Genomic DNA, 14861 nt, shown 5'->3' with positions numbered 1-14861 from the left:
ATGCAGGCACATGCATACACACACAAATACAAACACACACATACACCGAGATACAGACACGCACACAATGATACGGGTGCTCGCATACGCACACAGAAACAGGCGAGCACACAGTGTTACGGGCACTCACATATGCACACAGATACAAGCACATGCATACATACTGAGATACAGGTACTTGCGCAGTGATACCGGCACTCATGTACACACACAGATACAAGCGAGCACACAGATACAGGCAAACGTACACACTGAGATACAAGTGCACACACAGGGATGCAGGCACTCACGTACATGCACACCGATACAAGCACACTTGTATGCGCACACACCCCGATACAAGCACACTTGTATGCGCACACACCCCGATACAAGCACACTTGTATGCACACACACCCCGATACAAGCACACTTTTATACACACACACCCCGATACAAGCACACTTTTATACACACACACACACACCGATACAGGCACATTTGTACGCACACACACCGAAACAGGCACACTTGTACACACACACACACCCCGATACAGGCACACTTGTACACACACACACACACACCCCGATACAGGCACACTTGTACACACACACACACCCCGATACAGGCACACTTGTATACACACACACACACCCCGATACAGGCACACTTGTACACACACACACACACACACACCCCGATACAGGCACACTTGTACACACACACACGCGCACACACACCCCGATACAGGCACACTTGTACACACACACACACACACCCCGATACAGGCACACTTGTACACACACACACACCCCAATACAGGCACACTTGTACACACACACACCCCAATACAGGCACACTTGTATACACACACACCCCGATACAGGCACACTTGTATATACACACACACACACACCCCGATACAGGCACACTTGTGTACACACACACACCCCGATACAGGCACACTTGTATACATGCACACACCCCGATACAGGCACACTTGTATACACACACGCACACCGATACATGCACACTTGTGTACACGCACACACCCCAATACAGGCACACTTGTACACACGCACACACCCCGATACAGGCACACTTGTACACACACACACCCCGATACAGGCACACTTGTATACACGCACACGCACCCCGATACAGGCACACTTGTATACACGCGCACACCCCGATACAGGCACACTTGTATACACGCACACACCCCGATACAGGCACACTTGTACACAAGCACACACCCCGATACAGGCACACTTGTATACACGCACACACCCCGATACAGGCACACTTGTATACATACACGCACACCGATACAGGCACACTTGTATACACGCACACGCACACCGATACAGGCACACTTGTATACACGCACGCACACCGATACAGGCACACTTGTATACACGCACACACCCCGATACAGGCACACTTGTATACACGCACACACCCCGATACAGGCACACTTGTATACACACAGACACCCCGATACAGGCACACTTGTACACACACACACACCGATACAGGCACACTTGTATACACGCACACGCTCCCCGATACAGGCACACTTGTACACACACACACACACACACACCCTGATACAGGCACACTTGTATACACACACACACACCCTGATACAGGCACACTTGTATACACACACACACACCCTGATACAGGCACACTTGTATACACACACACACACCCTGATACAGGCACACTTGTATACATGCACACACCCCGATACCGGCACACTTGTATACACACACGCACACCGATACATGCACACTTGTACACACGCACACACCCCGATACATGCACACCTGTACACACGCACACACCCCGATACAGGCACACTTGTACACACGCACACACCCCGATACAGGCACACTTGTACACACGCACACACCCCGATACAGGCACACTTGTACACACGCACACACCCCGATACAGGCACACTTGTACACACGCACACCCCGATACAGGCACACTTGTATACACGCACACGCACCCTGATACAGGCACACTTGTATACACGCACACGCACCCTGATACAGGCACACTTGTATACACGCACACGCACCCCGATACAGGCACACTTGTACACACGCACCCCGATACAGACACACTTGTATACACGCACACACCCCGATACAGGCACACTTGTATACACGCACACGCACCCTGATACAGGCACACTTGTATACACGCACACACCCCGATACAGGCACACTTGTATACATACACGCACACCGATACAGGCACACTTGTATACACGCACACGCACACCGATACAGGCACACTTGTATACACGCACACGCACACCGATACAGGCACACTTGTATACACGCACACACCCCGATACAGGCACACTTGTATACATGCACACGCTCACCGATACATGCACACTTGTATACACACAGACACCCCGATACAGGCACACTTGTATACACGCACACACCCCGATACAGGCACACTTGTACACACACACACACCGATACAGGCACACTTGTATACACGCACACGCTCCCCGATACAGGCACACTTGTATACACGCACACGCTCCCCGATACAGGCACACTTGTACACACGCGCCCCGATACAGACACACTTGTATATACGCACACACCCCGATACAGGCACACTTGTATACACGCACACGCACCCTGATACAGGCACACTTGTATACACGCACACACCCCGATACAGGCACACTTGTATACACGCACACACCCCGATACAGGCACACTTGTATACACGCACACACCCCGATACAGGCACACTTGTATACATACACGCACACCGATACAGGCACACTTGTATACACGCACACGCACACCGATACAGGCACACTTGTATACACGCACGCACACCGATACAGGCACACTTGTATACACGCACACACCCCGATACAGGCACACTTGTATACACGCACACACCCCGATACAGGCACACTTGTACACACGCACACCCCGATACAGGCACACTTGTATACACGCACACGCACCCTGATACAGGCACACTTGTATACACGCACACGCACCCTGATACAGGCACACTTGTATACACGCACACGCACCCCGATACAGGCACACTTGTACACACGCACCCCGATACAGACACACTTGTATACACGCACACACCCCGATACAGGCACACTTGTATACACGCACACGCACCCTGATACAGGCACACTTGTATACACGCGCACACCCCGATACAGGCACACTTGTATACATACACGCACACCGATACAGGCACACTTGTATACACGCACACGCACACCGATACAGGCACACTTGTATACACGCACACGCACACCGATACAGGCACACTTGTATACACGCACACACCCCGATACAGGCACACTTGTATACATGCACACGCTCACCGATACATGCACACTTGTATACACACAGACACCCCGATACAGGCACACTTGTATACACGCACACACCCCGATACAGGCACACTTGTACACACACACACACCGATACAGGCACACTTGTATACACGCACACGCTCCCCGATACAGGCACACTTGTATACACGCACACGCTCCCCGATACAGGCACACTTGTACACACGCGCCCCGATACAGACACACTTGTATACACGCACACACCCCGATACAGGCACACTTGTATACACGCACACGCACCCTGATACAGGCACACTTGTATACACGCACACACCCCGATACAGGCACACTTGTATACACGCACACACCCCGATACAGGCACACTTGTATACACGCACACACCCCGATACAGGCACACTTGTATACATACACGCACACCGATACAGGCACACTTGTATACACGCACACGCACACCGATACAGGCACACTTGTATACACGCACGCACACCGATACAGGCACACTTGTATACACGCACACACCCCGATACAGGCACACTTGTATACATGCACACGCTCACCGATACATGCACACTTGTATACACACAGGCACCCCGATACAGGCACACTTGTATACACGCACACACCCCGATACAGGCACACTTGTATACACGCACACGCTCCCCGATACAGGCACACTTGTATACACGCACACGCTCCCCGATACAGGCACACTTGTACACACGCGCACACACCCCGATACAGGCACACTTGTACACACACACACACCCTGATACAGGCACACTTGTATACACGCACACACACCAATACAGGCACATTTGTATACACACATACACCGATACACTCGCAGGCGCACGCAGGCACTTGCAGATATGGGTGCACTCGGGCACAGGCAGACACAATCGCACACGGATGTGCATGCAGACACACGCATGCACACTCGAAGGGTCAGGCAGCAATGTCTTTAGATATCCACATGATAGCAGGGATGTGGTAGCATCCAACGGGCTTGTCGGATTGGGATGGATCGGATTGGGAAGTTGCGCGCGCACGGTCTGGGGTAATCCCGTGACACGCTGTGAATTGTTTGAAAGCGCTTAACGTGTACTCGATGTTCCTGTCAGAAAGGAGGTGCCTTAAAGAAGGGGCCTTATGCCAAAGCAATGCAGGCCATGAAACGAGTGCTTCCCTACCAACTCCGGACCCTCGAGTGGGACTCCCAGCACCTCGCCAACCAGCAGCAGTGTTACTGTTACTGCGGAGGCCCCGGAGAGTAAGTGTTTCACCTTCATCCTCCTGTCCTCTGATCAGGGTCGCATTGCCACTCTCCGATACAAAGGTCACTGGCCTTCCCACCCCGGCACCTTCCCTGCCTCACCGGTTCCTGTATAGTGCCAGTGTTGGGTCCCTCTTCACGGTACTCTCTCTTGGTCACCCCAATTTCTGTTGCTCTCCGGGATGGCTACCTGCTACCCTGGTTTGCATCACCCTCTGGGATTCCTCTACATTTCACGTCACTTAAAGAAGGAAGTCTGCCATCCTTTCTCTCATGTGTGACTCCATTCCTTGGTTTGTCATCTAACCCTTTGGTCCGGGATTTATTGTTGACGAGTCTCTGCTGTCTGGCCTCCCGACTCTAATTGCCCCTTTCACAGTGGCCCAGTGAGCCCCAATATTCAGGAGCAGTTAGGAACAGGGCCTACCAGTAACATCCACATGAAAGTATTGACTTAAAGAGGAGCAAGGGATGAGGTGGTAGGGTAGAGCAGCCTGGCCCCACTGACCAAGCTGTGGTCAGGGAAAGGGCTTCTCCCTGTTCAGAAAAGATGTGCTGGAGGGAGAGGAGGAGTCCCCTCAGCCTTGTTCTGGCTAACCTCTGACCTACATTCTGCCTTTGGCCCATATCACTTTCATACACTGACCTCAATTGATTTGGCATTCATTGCCGTTTGCAAAAGGGGTGTCGCTGTGTATGTGCGTGTGTGTATGTGCGTGTGTGTGTGCGTGTGTGTGTGTGCGTGTGTGTGTATGTGTATGCGTGTACGTGTGTCTGTGTGTACATGTACGTGTGTGTATGTGCCTACGTGTGTGTACGTGCCTACGTGTGTGTGTGTACGTGTGTGTGTACGCGTGTGTGTACGCGTGTGTGTGTACGCACGTGTGTGTACGCGCGTGTGTGTACGCGCGTGTGTGTACGCGTGTGTGTGTACGCGTGTGTGTGTACGCGTGTGTGTGTACGCGTGTGTGTGTACGCGTGTGTGTGTACGCGTGTGTGTGTACGCGTGTGTGTGTACGCGTGTGTGTGTACGCGTGTGTGTGTACGCGTGTGTGTGTGTACGCGTGTGTGTGTACGCGTGTGTGTGTACGCGTGTGTGTGTACGCGTGTGTGTGTACGCGCGTGTGTGTGTACGCGTGTACACGTGTGTGTACGTACCCACGTGTGTTCGCGCGCGTACCCACGTGTGTACAAATGTCTATGTGCACGTGTACACACGTGTGTATGCGCGCGTGTGTACACACGTCTGCACAAACGTCTGTGTGCACGTGTACACACGTGTGTGTATGCGCGCGTGTGTACACACGTCTGCACAAACGTCTGTGTACAGGTGTACACACGTGTGTGCGTGTGCGCACGTGTGTTACCTGTGTGTGTACACCCGTGTGTGTGTGTGTACACCCGTGTATGTGTGTACACGTGTGTACACATGTGTACACGCGTGTGTGCGCACAAACGTGTGCGTATGTGTGTGTGCATGTGTGTGTGTATGTGTATGCGTGTACGTGTGTCTACGTGTGTACATGTACGTGTCTATGTGTGTACATGTACGTGTGTGTACGTGTCTACGTGTGTACATGTACGTGTGTGTACGTGTCTACGTGTGTACATGTACGTGTGTGTACGTGTCTACGTGTGTACATGTACGTGTGTGTACGTGTCTACGTGTGTACATGTACGTGTGTGTACGTGTCTACGTGTGTACATGTACGTGTGTGTACGTGTCTACGTGTGTACATGTACGTGTGTGTACGTGTCTACGTGTGTACATGTACGTGTGTGTACGTGTCTACGTGTGTACATGTACGTGTGTGTACGTGTCTACGTGTGTACATGTACGTGTGTGTACGTGTCTACGTGTGTACATGTACGTGTGTGTACGTGTCTACGTGTGTACATGTACGTGTGTGTACGTGTCTACGTGTGTACATGTACGTGTGTGTACGTGTCTACGTGTGTACATGTACGTGTGTGTACGTGTCTACGTGTGTACATGTACGTGTGTGTACGTGTCTACGTGTGTACATGTACGTGTGTGTACGTGTCTACGTGTGTACATGTACGTGTGTGTACGTGTCTACGTGTGTACATGTACGTGTGTGTACGTGTCTACGTGTGTACATGTACGTGTGTGTACGTGTCTACGTGTGTACATGTACGTGTGTGTACGTGTCTACGTGTGTACATGTACGTGTGTGTACGTGTCTGCGTGTGTACATGTACGTGTGTGTACGTGTCTGCGTGTGTACATGTACGTGTGTGTACGTGTCTGCGTGTGTACATGTACGTGTGTGTACGTGTCTGCGTGTGTACATGTACGTGTGTGTACGTGTCTGCGTGTGTACATGTACGTGTGTGTACGTGTCTGCGTGTGTACATGTACGTGTGTGTACGTGTCTGCGTGTGTACATGTACGTGTGTGTACGTGTCTGCGTGTGTACATGTACGTGTGTGTACGTGTCTGCGTGTGTACATGTACGTGTGTGTACGTGTCTGCGTGTGTACATGTACGTGTGTGTACGTGTCTGCGTGTGTACATGTACGTGTGTGTACGTGTCTGCGTGTGTACATGTACGTGTGTGTACGTGTCTGCGTGTGTACATGTACGTGTGTGTACGTGTCTGCGTGTGTACATGTACGTGTGTGTACGTGTCTGCGTGTGTACATGTACGTGTGTGTACGTGTCTGCGTGTGTACATGTACGTGTGTGTACGTGTCTGCGTGTGTACATGTACGTGTGTGTACGTGTCTGCGTGTGTACATGTACGTGTGTGTACGTGTCTGCGTGTGTACATGTACGTGTGTGTACGTGTCTGCGTGTGTACATGTACGTGTGTGTACGTGTCTGCGTGTGTACATGTACGTGTGTGTACGTGTCTGCGTGTGTACATGTACGTGTGTGTACGTGTCTGCGTGTGTACATGTACGTGTGTGTACGTGTCTGCGTGTGTACATGTACGTGTGTGTATGTACACGTGTGTACATGTACGTGTGTGTATGTACACGTGTGTGTGTACACGTGTGTGCGTACACGTGTATTCGTGTGTACATACACGCGTGTTTATGTTCGTGTGTGTACGTTCACACGTATGTATATACATGTGAATATGTACATGTGTATATGTGTATACGTATGTATATGTGTATACGTGTGTATATGTGTGTACGTGTCTGTGTATGTACGTGTGTGTGTATATGTGTGTACGTGTCTGTGTGTGTATGTACGTGTGCGTGCTTGTGTGTGTTTGTACATGTGTGTGTACATGTACGTGTGTGTGTATATGTACGTGTGTGCAGGCCTGACTCTGCCTGCATGTGTCTGTGTGCATGCGGGGATGGGGGTCATGGTGTGCAAGTATGGGGTTGTACCTGAGTATGAGTGTGTGGGTGCTGTGTGAGAGAGAGATTCTTGTCCCGATGTTTCTGCGGACAATCGGATAATAATTGTTACTCCATGCCCGTAGGTCGCCCTGCGTTCCCTGTAGTACAGATAGGTCCTCTCTCTGTCTCTCCAACATCTCTTCCCATTTAATGGATCGATCCAATCGCCCTTTCACAAAATGACTTCCCAGGGAGTATGAGCCAGCTTTGTGTTTTGTCTTGGTTTGTGATCTAACCCTTTGGACCAGGTTTTGTTGTTGACGAGTCTCTGCTGTCTGCCCTCCCACAGTCAGCACTCTCTTCAGGGAGGGGAGCTGTAGAGAACTGCTCACCAGCTCCCAGCCCTGGTCTCCCCAGAGCACTGTGGAGCTACAGCATGTTGTCCAAACCCCCTGTAATCTGGTCATAGAGCCATAAAGTCATACAGTCCTGACCTCCCTAATCCCACTTTCCAGCACTTGGCCTGTAGCCTGGAGCGTTGTGACATTTAAGAGCACCACCAAGTTATTTCTTGAAGGTTATGAGGTTTCCCGCTTCAATTACCCTCCCAGGCAATGTAGTCCCTGGAGGGGGGGAGGGGAGGGGTGGTATCCTATGGGTGAAAAACACTTTCCTCAACCTCCCTCCCACCCTTACCTTAAAATGACGTCCCTTCATTACTGACCCTTCCCCTAAGGGTAACAGTTACTTCCTATCCACCCTGTCCGTGTCCCTCGTAATCTTGTGCAGAGGAAGCTCCCGATTATCCGAATGAGGTGGACAGGCAATATGTTGTTCAGATAATTGACTATTTGGATAATAGATAATAGGTTTCCCCCTCTGTCCCAGCCTTATCTACTTTAGACAGAGGGACTACTTATCAACATCTCTCCCACGTTAATACATTGATCGACACAGATTGTTTGGATCCTCACTCCAGGCTCCTCACCGTTCGGACAAATATCCGTCAATGTCACTCAGACTTCACTTTGCCCAGAGGACCCAATCTTCCCAGCTGACAGCTTTGACTCCCTCTTCTCCCCTCTTTCCCCCCCTTTTACCTGTGCACAGGTTTAAGGGGAAGGGGTGTGTTGGGCTGGGGGAGGGTGTGTGTGTGCCTGCGTTCTCTACATTAACGTGGCGTGACCACAGTCGGGAGGGGGCGTTTGGCTGTGGTAGCGGACCCGGTGTAGTTACGAGCCCCCTGTCTTCCGCCAGGTGGAATCTGAAGATGCTGCAATGTTGCCGGTGCCGGCACTGGTTCCACGAGGCCTGTACCCAGTGCCTGAGCAAGCCGCTGCTCTACGGAGACAGGTGAGAGGGGCACGAGCCCAGTTGCTGCGCGCCCGCCCTGGAAACTGCCCGCTCCCCCCCGCGGGGCCTGTCACGCGTGAATCCCTTTGTGCCCGCCCCTGGTACTGAGCAGCAAAGAGTGTACAAGATCCGAGGGGCCGAGAGAAGCCGGGAGCTGTGGGGGATGTCACCCCCTTGTGGGAGAGACGAGAGCCGGGGGACACCATCTTTAAGGGGGAAAAAAAATGCTAAGGCATCTCCCATTGATGTTGAGAGTCAGTGTTCTATGGAACCCCATTCCCCAGAGAACCGTAAGACATCGGAGCAGAAATTAAGCTTGCTCTGCCATTCAATCACGGCTGAGAGGTTTCTCTGCCCCACTCTCCCCCGTAACCCTTGATCCCCTTGACAATCAAGACCCTACCTGTCTCCATCTTAAATATACTCAAATGACTTGGCCTCCACAGCCTTCTGAGGCAGTGAATTCCACAGATTCAGCACTCTCTGGCTGAGGAAGTTTCTCTTTATCTCCGTTCTAAAAGGCCTTCCCCTTGCTCGAAGGCTGTGCCCTCCCGTCCTTGTCTGACCAACCAATGGAAACATCTTCCCGACATTCACTCTGCCCAGGCCATTCTGTATTCAATTAAATCCCCCCCCCTCCCCCTAATACTTCTCAACACCATCGAGTATAGACCCAGAGTCTTCAAGCATTCCTGACGGGGGTTGGTGGGGAGGGGGGGGGGGGGGGTGGTTCAGGGGTTATCTTTAAGGGAGAGGCCGGAAAGTGGAGTCAAGCCCTCCTCCCCCACTCCAGTTAGTCTCGCCTCGGTGATGGTGGCTTTGTTGCCAGGAACCCGTCTGGTTCTCTGCCCTGCGAAGGAAGTGAACCCCCTCTGACCTCCATGTGACTCCGGGTCACAGCTCCACAGTTAGCCCTGAACCACGCCCCTCCCGTTTGAAATGGGCCCAAGCCAGCGACTCGGATGTTAGTGAGGCAGGCTCGGCAACACCTTCCTGAGGGCAGTTCGATAAAAGCTGGCTGTGACAATCACACTGTCACCAGGTCAGCTTTCATCGGACAAACGCTGCTGCTGCTGACACAGGCAAAGGTTGAATTACAATGAGCTTTATTGTCACATGGAGTACAGCAACCACTCACGACACCATCTTCGGTACGAGGTGCAGATCCTTCAGTCCCGGGACGAAGAGTTAGAAAAACGAAGAAATAAAAAGTCCACCATTACAGATCGTAGGAATAAATGAGAAAATAGGCCCTGTGATGTCCTGCCCCGATCATTTTATTTAAAACAGTAAGATCAGGTTGTTACCGCATTTTGATTAAATTTCTGCCATGTTGTGCTTCCCTTTATATGAACTCACTGCCAGCTCTCCTGCATTACTACACATTAAACCAACCGCTACCTGACCTCTGGCCTGGTCTGACCTTCTATCCAGCATTCAAGACAGAATCTTTCATTGTGTCTCTACACTGTCCCCATCAAACACCCCCAGGGACAGGGACAGCACGGGGTTAGATACAGAGTAAAGGTCCCTCTACACTGACCCCCATCAAATACTCCCAGGACAGGGACAGCACGGGGTTAGATACAGAGTAAAGATCCCTCTACACTGTCCCGCATCAAACACTCCCAGGACAGGGACAGCACGGGGTTAGATACAGAGTAAAGCTTCCTCTACACTGTCCCCATCAAACACTCCCAGGACAGGGACAGCATGGGGTTAGATACAGGTTAGAGCTCTCAGTACACTGTCCCCATCAAACACTCCCAGGGCAGGGACAGCACGGGGTTAGATACAGGTTAGAGCTCTCAGTACACTGTCCCCCATCAAACACTCCCAGGGTAGAGCCAGCACAAGGTTAAACACAGGGCAAAGCTCCCTCTACACTGCTGCAATCAAATTCAGTGAGGGCAGAGACAGCACGTGGTTAGGTACAGAGTAAAGGTTGCTCTGCTCTGTCTCCATCAAGCACTCCCAGGGACAACATGAGGCTAAATACAGGATAAAGCTCTCTCTACCCTTTTAAACTGAAAGTAAAGTTCCCTCGAGGCTGTCTCTATAAAATACTCGTCGGACTGGGACCGCACCATGGTAGATACAGAGTAAAGACTAAAGTTTTTTTAAGCTGAAAGTAAAACTTCCACCACGCGGTCTCATCAAGTGAGATAGCATGGAGTTAGATACAGAGCAAAGCTCCTTATTTCAGTCTGAAAATACAGCTCGCTCCGCTCTGTCCGAACACACACTCCCGGGGTTAGACACAGAATGGATATCACTCTCCGCTGAATCGGGTCCTTGTCAATTGAATGTTATCACCGTGCTGTGTTAGTGGTTGTCTTGTGCTCTGTGCCCAGTATTGGTTTCAAACTGATTTGGCCTTCTGCTGTGGTTGTAGGTTTTACCTGTTCGTATGCTGTGTCTGTACAGGTAGAGCGGAGTTTGTGAAAAGGCTGCCTCTGGAATGGTGAGTTCACTACAAATTCCCTTTACAAAACTTGGTTATCCCACCCTCTCACCCAGTGCCCGCTGGTTATCCCACCCTCTCACCCAGTGCCCGCTGGTTATCCCACCCTCTCACCCTGTGCCCGCTGGTTGTATAGCACGCCTTGGGAAGGATATGGTGGGACTGCAGTGTAGATTTTCCAGAATGAGAACTTTGAGGGTTGAATGACAAGGAGAGATTAAACAGACCCGAGTTGAATTATCTGGAATCTAGCAAGTCAAGGAGTGATTTAATTTTAAATTTAAACTGCGCTGTAGATATCAAGATATTGTGCTGACCTAACCCAATGAGGAGTAGCTTTGAGTGTCCTGATGCTCTGTTACTCACAGTCTTGTCAGTTTGCTACCATTCCCTCCCTGTCCCACTCCCCGCAGGGGTGGGGACCCTCCCAAGACTCCGGCTGAGCTAACGATTCCCCAGGGTCGCTGCATGAGGCGAGACACGTACAGGCTGTTCGCCAACACAGCCGAACGTACCCCCCCCCCCCCACCCCACCTCACCTCACCCACCCCCAGTCGTCTACGCGAGAGCACGCTGACTGTAAATGAGATCTCCTTGAATCCACACCATTTCCCAACCCAACCCAACCCAACCCAACCCCGACCCAGGATACGCTCGAACTGAGATCAGCTACAAACTGATACCGGACTCTCTGACGGATGCCCTTACCCACAGTGTGCCACCAAGGATACCACCACCCTCCTGACTAAGGGAGTCGGGGGGGGAATCTCTAGATAGTTCTGGTGGCTGTGGATCAATTTGGTTTCGGTAGCGACGTCGCTTGTGAAGGACGATATTTCTGTTGCCAGGCAGCAGCTCGGAGCCTCCGCAATGTTAGCTTGTTATTGACTGGGTGCTGTGTCTGTGTATGTGTGTGTGTTCCTCTGTTACATATCCAGGCAGACCTCTGGCAGGTGACACCACTGTGGTGAAACCTCAGGAGGAACTGAGAATTTTCGGATGAGTTTGGAATCCTGGGGCAAACTTAGAAAAACTGAAGATCAGAGGGAGGCACAAATTGAGGCCATTAGGTTGTAAGTTTGCTCACTGAGCTGGAAGGTTTGTTCTCAGACGTTTCAACACCATGCTAGGTAAACATCATCAGTGAGCCTCCTGTGAAACACTGGTGGTACGTCCCACTTTCTATTCATGTGTCTTGGTCTGTTGTGTTGGGTGAGATCATTTCTGGTTGTTTTTCTCAAGAGGTCGATAATTAGGGTCCAAATTGATGTGTTTATTTAGAACATAGAACATAGAAGAATACAGCGCAGTACAGGCCCTTTGGCCCTCGATGTTGCGCCGATCCAAGCCCACCTAACCTATACTAACCCACTATCCTCCATATACCTATCCAATGCCCGCTTAAATGCCCATAAAGAGGGAGAGTCCACCACTGCTACTGGCAGGGCATTCCATGAACTTACGACTCGCTGAGTGAAGAACCTACCCCTAACTTCAGTCCTATATCTACCCCCCCTTAATTTAAAGCTATGCCCCCTTGTAATACCCGACTCCATACGCGGGAAAAGGTTCACACTGTCAACCCTATCTAACCCCCTAGTCATCTTGTACACCTCAATCAAGTCACCCCTAAACCTTCTTTTCTCTAATGAAAACAGCCCCAAGTGTCTCAGTCTTTCCTCATACGATCTTCTTTCCATACCAGGCAACATCCTGGTAAACCTCCTCTGCACCCGTTCCAGTGCCTCCACATCCTTCCTATAGTATGGCGACCAAAACTGCACACAATATTCCAGATGCGGCCGCACCAGAGTCTTATACAACTGCATCATGACCTCAGGACTCCGGAACTCAATTCCTCTACCAATAAAAGCCAGTACGCCATATGCCTTCCTCACCGCACTATTTACCTGGGTGGCAACTTTCAGAGATCTGTGTACATGGACACCAAGATCCCTCTGCTCATCCACACTACCAAGTATCCGACCATTAGCCCAGTACCCCATCTTTTTGTTATTCTTCCCAAAGTGAATCACCTCACACTTAGCTACATTGAATTCCATTTGCCACCTTTCTGCCCAGCTCTGCAGCTTCTCTATATCCTGCTGTAACCTGCCACATCCTTCCTCACTGTCAACAACTCCTCCGACTTTCGTATCATCCGCAAACTTGCTCACCCAACCTTCTAACCCCTCTTCCAGGTCATTTATAAAAATGACAAACAGCAATGGTCCCAAAACAGATCCTTGCGGAACACCGCTAGTGACGGCACTCCATGAAGAAACTTTGCCATCAACTACTACCCTCTGTCTTCTTCCATCCAGCCAATTCCTAATCCAAACCTCCAACTCACCCTCAATGCCATATCTCTGTATTTTCTGCAGTAGCCTACCATGGGGAACCTTATCAAACGCTTTACTAAAATCCATATACACCACATCTACCGCTTTCCCCTCATCAACCTCCTTCGTCACCTTTTCAAAGAATTCAATAAGGTTTGTGAGGCATGACCTGCCCTTCACAAAACCATGCTGACTATCCTTGATCACATTATTCCTATCCAGATGTGCATAAATCCTATCCCTTACAATTCTCTCTAAGACTTTGCCCACAACAGAAGTGAGACTCACCGGCCTATAGTTACTAGGGTTATCCCTACTCCCCTTTTTGAACAAGGGAACCACATTTGCTATCCTCCAGTCTTCTGGCACTACTCCTGTAGACAAAGAGGACATAAAAATCAAGGCCAATGGCTCTGCAATCTCCTCCCTTGCTTCCCAGAGAATCCTAGGATAAATGCCATCAGGCCCAGGGGACTTATCTATTTTCACCTTTTCCAGGATTTCCAACACCTCTTCTCTACATACCTCAAAGCCATCCATTCTACTTATTTGTGACTCAGTATTCACATCGACGACAATGCCCTGTTCCTGAGTAAATACTGAAGAAAAGTATTCATTCAGTGTCTCCCCAATCTCTTCCGCCTCCACACGCAACTTCCCACTACTATCCTTGACTGGACCTATTCCTACCCTAGTCATTCTTTTATTCCTAACATACCTATAGAAAGCCTTAGG

At 50.7% G+C, this 14861-nt stretch overlaps 1 protein-coding gene across 4 annotated transcripts in view; it reads left to right on the top strand.

Moving 5' to 3' along the window:
• LOC122541385 (PHD finger protein 1-like) overlaps positions 1–14861 on the top strand; it is a 64082-nt gene that overhangs the window by 27862 nt on the left and 21359 nt on the right. For all 4 annotated transcript variants that reach the window (XM_087979384.1, XM_087979381.1, XM_087979382.1 and 1 more), the window contains 3 exons: positions 4495–4643; positions 9225–9320; positions 11716–11784. In XM_087979384.1, coding sequence (XP_087835510.1) covers positions 4495–4643; positions 9225–9320; positions 11716–11784 — 314 coding nt within the window. The remainder of the gene's footprint in view (positions 1–4494; positions 4644–9224; positions 9321–11715; positions 11785–14861) is intronic.

Source organism: Chiloscyllium plagiosum, unplaced genomic scaffold (genome assembly GCF_037043375.1).
Source record: "Chiloscyllium plagiosum isolate Xiang-an unplaced genomic scaffold, Cpla_swu_hap1 HiC_scaffold_35, whole genome shotgun sequence".
In the NCBI taxonomy this organism is placed as follows: Eukaryota; Metazoa; Chordata; class Chondrichthyes; order Orectolobiformes; family Hemiscylliidae; genus Chiloscyllium; species Chiloscyllium plagiosum.
The sequence above is the reverse complement of the archived record's forward strand: the minus strand, read 5'-3'. Positions and strand labels throughout refer to the sequence as shown.